The sequence below is a fragment of the Penaeus vannamei genome, chromosome 29 (genome assembly GCF_042767895.1).
Source record: "Penaeus vannamei isolate JL-2024 chromosome 29, ASM4276789v1, whole genome shotgun sequence".
Taxonomy (NCBI): Eukaryota; Metazoa; Arthropoda; class Malacostraca; order Decapoda; family Penaeidae; genus Penaeus; species Penaeus vannamei.
The window spans coordinates 11,495,660-11,500,659 of NC_091577.1; the positions used below are offsets into that span (position 1 = coordinate 11,495,660).

Here is a 5,000-nt window from a genome sequence, read left to right on the forward strand (position 1 = left end):
AGGAGGTGAGGAAATTAGGAAAGAAGTTGAGACGGATAGGAAGAGAAATGAAGGGGGAAGTTCAGAAGGGAAAACAGGGAAGAAGTGAAGATGAGGATACGAGGGGAAAATAAGAAGAGATGTAAAGGAGATGAGGAAACTAGAAAGAAGCTAAGATGCAAAAAAAATATGACAAGAAAAGGGGAAGAGAAGTTAAGGAAAACATCTACTAAAAGTAAGTTTGGAAGAAGATGAATGAGAGAATATCGAAATTCTGGGATTTAATCGTGTTAAGACTTCGATACTGTTTTTATTTCCCCCCCAAAAGAACCACATTTTCCAATCAATGGATCATCATAATTAAGTATTTGGTTATTCAAGGTTTTGGCTAGTTTGTTTAATTAGTTTTTAGTAATCTCGTCATTACTACCATACAATTAAATACGAAAATAAACCATCCTTGTGTCTACGTCCTGGTCCCTGTAACTAATTCCCCATGATATATTCCTCCAGGGGATTGCCCGCCTGGGGGAATGCACAAAGAAGAACCAAAGCACACAGTGACAAACCCAAAATCAATCTCATAAAAGATACATGCTCTTTAGTGTCTAAATCCCCATGCGTATTCCTCGGGGTAATCGCCCAGCTGTCATAGACAAACAAAAACACACTAACAGTTCCATTGCGATCCTCCCTCCCCCCCCCCCTTGCGACAAATCCTCGTGGATATAACCCTATGTCTGACCCCCAACCGGTCCTTCCCCTTGTATATTCCCCCAGGTAATCACCCCCACCTGGGAACAACAAGCAAAAAAAAAAAAGAAAAAAAAAGAGAATAAAAAATAATAACAACTCTCACCCCCACGATAACCCCATTACAATCCCCACCCCATCAACAAAACGTCTTGAAAATAATCCTGTGTCTAACCCCCGCCTACCCCTTCCCCTTGTGTATTCCCCCAGGTAATCGCCCCCACCTGGGAACGACAAGCAAAAAAAAGAAAAAAAAGGAATAACAACTCTCACCCCCACGATAACCCCACTACAATCCCCACCCCATCAACAAAACGTCTTGAAAATAATCCTGTGTCTAACCCCCGCCTGCCCCTTCCCCTTGTATATGTCTAAACCCCAACCGGCCCTTCCCCTTGTGTATGTCTAAACCCCAACCGGCCGTTCCCCTTGTGTATTCCCCCAGGTGATCGCCCACCCGGCCGTGCAGCGCTACCTCACCGACGTGTGGATGGGCAGCCTGGACTGGCCCAACTGGAAGATGAGCGCCGTTTTCTTCGCTTTTCTACTCCTGCCTCCCGTCTGGATTTTCTTTAGGTGAGGCCGTTTTCTGTTCTCTCTTTTTCTCTTTTTCTTTCTCTTTCTTTTTCTCTTTCTCTTTCTCTTTCTCTTCCTTTTTCTCTTTCTCTTTCTCTTATTCTTTCTCCTTGTCTTTCTATTATTCTTTCTCTTAATATTTCTCTTTCTCTCTCTCTCTCTCTCTCCTCTTAATTTTTCTCTCTCTCTCTCTCTCTCTCTCTCTCTCTCTCTCTCTTTCTCTCTTTCTCTCTCTCTCTCTCTCTCTCCCTTCTCTTTTTTATGGGTTTATATCTAGCTTTTAGTTTACCTATAGATCTCTTATCTTTACTCTCTGTTCTAATCTTTACTCATGGAATTCTAACAGTCATATACGTTAAGCCTAGATGAAGTAATAGTAATATCAACGAAATCTAATTTTCTTTATTAAGGAATACTCTTAGCGTTTCTTGAGTTTATCTATTTCGAGCTCTTCTCTTGAACATTAATAAAGGACGGTTTATTTCATTGTTTATCTATACTTATAAAAACAAAGTTTGTCAATGCTAACTGAGAGTAATGTTTATTAATGTTTTTTTTTGACAACGAAACATATCAGTATTACATTATTAATGGTATTAATGGACCTCTTTTCCCCTTCTCAGCATGCCTCTCGGACACATGTATAACGAAGTCCCCATCGTTAAGTTCCTCGCCTATCTGGTCTCCCACGTCTATATGCTGCTCCTCATGATAATTACTACAGTCACCCCTCTTAGTCCGATATGGGAGAATACGAGCCTAATGCCTAACTGGTAGGCCTAGGCTGTTTGTGTTTTGTTGTTTACGTGCGTTTTTTGTTTGTATGTGTCGTTGTTTGTATTTGTGTGTTGTTGTTTGTATTTGTTTAGGTGCTTGTTTATATTGGTTTTGCTCTTTGTATGTGTGTTGTTTATATTTGTGTGCTTTATATGTGTTTATTTATATTGGTTTTGCTGTTTGTATGTGTGATGTTTTGATTGTGTTGTTTATATCCGTGTATTGTTGTTTATATGCGTGTGTTTATATGTGTGTTGTTGCTTATATATGCGTTTATGTGTGAGTGTTGATTATGTGTGTGTTATTGTTTATATCTGCATTTTATTTTTTGTTTGTACTGCTGTTGGCCTGATAATAAAGATATTCAGAGTTTCGGGGTTATATATGGAACAGGATTTGAATGGAAACTGGTATCTTCTTTTAGTACAAAGCAGAGTTAAAATAAAATGAAAGGACGATACAGCAAGTAAAACCCACAACAAGAACAGCAACAGCAAAAAACAACAAAGAGAAATAAAAACTAGTGTAAACAAGTAAACCAGCGTACATTTTAGTTCATTTGTTTGTAAATTAATTTTCTTCTCACCCCTCAAGAATAGTACCATCAACAATAATCAATAACAAATAAACCAATAAATTTATAATAAAGAAAGGCTTAATGATCCCCCCAAAAGCATCGTGTTTATTTATCTATATGATGTCTATCCCTTTTGCAGTTACGAATTATTAAAAAAAGGGAGAAGAGAAAAACAAATGCCTACTGATTTCTAATAATTCCTGGCTTTTCTCTAAGAAGATGAAAAAGAAATAATTTACTTGTTTCTCATAATTCCCCCTTTCTTTTCTCCTTCGTACGAATTATTGAAGAAGGAAAAGAAGAAAGAAATACCTCCTTGCTCTTTAGGTATTGAGGAGAGAGAGAGAGAGAGAGAGAGAGAGAGAGAGAAAGAGAGAGAGAGAAAGAAAGAAAGAAAGAAAGAGAGAGAGAGAGAGAGAGAGAGAGAGAGAGAGAGAGAGAGAGAGAGAGAGAGAGAAAGAAAGAGAAAGAGAGAAATGTATTATTTTTTCCTTACTTGTTTCTCATAGTCCCCCCCCTCCACCCCCCCCCCCCCAGGTACGAATGGATGCTTCTCCTGTGGCTGAGCGGGAACCTGGTGATGGAGCTGACCAACCCAGGGGACATAGCCGGCCTGGGGTGGATCAAGGTGTTCGTGTTGGTGTTCTCTGGCTTCGGCGTCCTCGTCCACCTCATCGGGTTCTTCTACCTGGGCGAGACGGACTTGCTGCTCGACATGCTCTATATTAGGTGAGGGAGAAGGGAGGAGGGAGAAGGTTGGTGGGGTGGGGGAGGGAGCGGAGACGGGGTAGGGGAGGGGAAGGTGGGGTAGAAGGGAGAGGGTAGACATGGAGGCGAGACGGGGTGGGGGGAAGGTGGGGGAGAAAGGGGGAAGTGAGAAGCTAGGGGAGAAAGGGAGCGGAGACGGGGTGGGGGGAACGTTGGGGAAGAAGGGCGAGAGTAGACAGGGAGGGGAGACGGTGTGGGGGGGAAGGGAGAGGGTAGACAAGGAAGGGGGGAAACGTGGGGGAGAAAGGGAGGAAGGACACAAGGATGGTGGGGGAGGTGGAGGACGAGGGAGATGGTAGACAGGAATGGGAGACGGGGTGGGGGAAAAGGGAGAGGGTTGGGGAAAGGGAGAGAAGGGAGAGAGGGAAAGAGCAACAGAGGAAAGGGAAAAGCAGGGAGGTGAAGAAAAGGGAAGGGGAGGGAGAAGCGAAGATGGAGAGAGAAAGAGAAAGGGAAATGCAAGGGGGGGGGGGTGCAGAATGGGAGGAGTAAGAGGAACAAGAGAATGACAAAGTGGGGGAGGATAATAGGGATGAACGGAGAATGGAGATGGAAAGGAAAGGAAGTAGAGAGGGAGGCGGAAGGATGAATGAGGAGGATAAGGATAAGGGAGAGAGAGAAGATGGGGAAGGGAGGTTGGGGAAGTTGAGGGGATTTACGAGATGGAGAGGAGGGAGGGGTAGGAAGAGGAGGGGTGGGAGGGGGCTTAATGATTTGAAAAAGGAAAATGATGATAAAAGTGAAAATGATTGGTATGGCAATAATTTTGATTATAATACTGATAATGATAAAGAAAATGATAATAATCACCATATATCAAAGAACAATTTAAATATTGATAATGATAACAGCAGTAATAAAGATGATAATGTTGATGATCATGATAATGATGATCATAATGGTGATAATGAACACGATGAAAATAATAAAATTAATGATAACAATGACAATTATTAAGGTAGTAATGATGATGGTGATGATGACAAACAGTAATACAAACAATAATTATGATAATGATAATAAAAATGTTGAGAATAGTAATGGTGATAATAATGATGATGATTATGATACTGATAATGAAAATGATAATAATGATAATGATAATATTATTAACGATGATAATTATAATAATGATTACTATCATTATCATTATAACAATAGCAAAAAACAACTACCAAACTGCCTACAGAAAAGCAATACAGAAAAACACCCACACATAACACACAAAATCGCATCCCTAACCACACACCCCTCCCTCCTCCCCATACCCCTCCCCACCTCCCTCCCCTCCCCCGTCCTCCCACAGGAACAACCTCCTCGCCCTGGCCATGCTCCTAGCCTCCGTGCAGCTCCTCGACTTCCTGTCCTTCCACCACCTGTTCGGGCCGTGGGCAGTCATCATCGGGAAGCTCATGGTCGACCTGGGCATGTTCTTGGTCATCCTCATCATCTTCGTGTTCGGTTTCTCGCTCTACGTGGCCGCCATCTACAACCCGATTCGGCCGATCTACACGGAGCTCAACAACACGCAGGTCGGCACCGGGTATCCTCCGTCAGGTGAGTTTCGGGT

The 5,000-nt window shown here is 42.3% G+C and overlaps 1 protein-coding gene across 1 annotated transcript in view; it reads left to right on the top strand.

The window, feature by feature from the left end:
• nompC (no mechanoreceptor potential C) overlaps window positions 1-5,000 on the top strand; it is a 165,431-nt gene that overhangs the window by 151,493 nt on the left and 8,938 nt on the right. Inside the window, exons 25-28 of the mRNA XM_070142222.1 lie at window positions 1,178-1,308; window positions 1,932-2,081; window positions 3,200-3,391; window positions 4,737-4,987. Of these exons, the coding sequence (XP_069998323.1) occupies window positions 1,178-1,308; window positions 1,932-2,081; window positions 3,200-3,391; window positions 4,737-4,987 (724 nt within the window). The remainder of the gene's footprint in view (window positions 1-1,177; window positions 1,309-1,931; window positions 2,082-3,199; window positions 3,392-4,736; window positions 4,988-5,000) is intronic.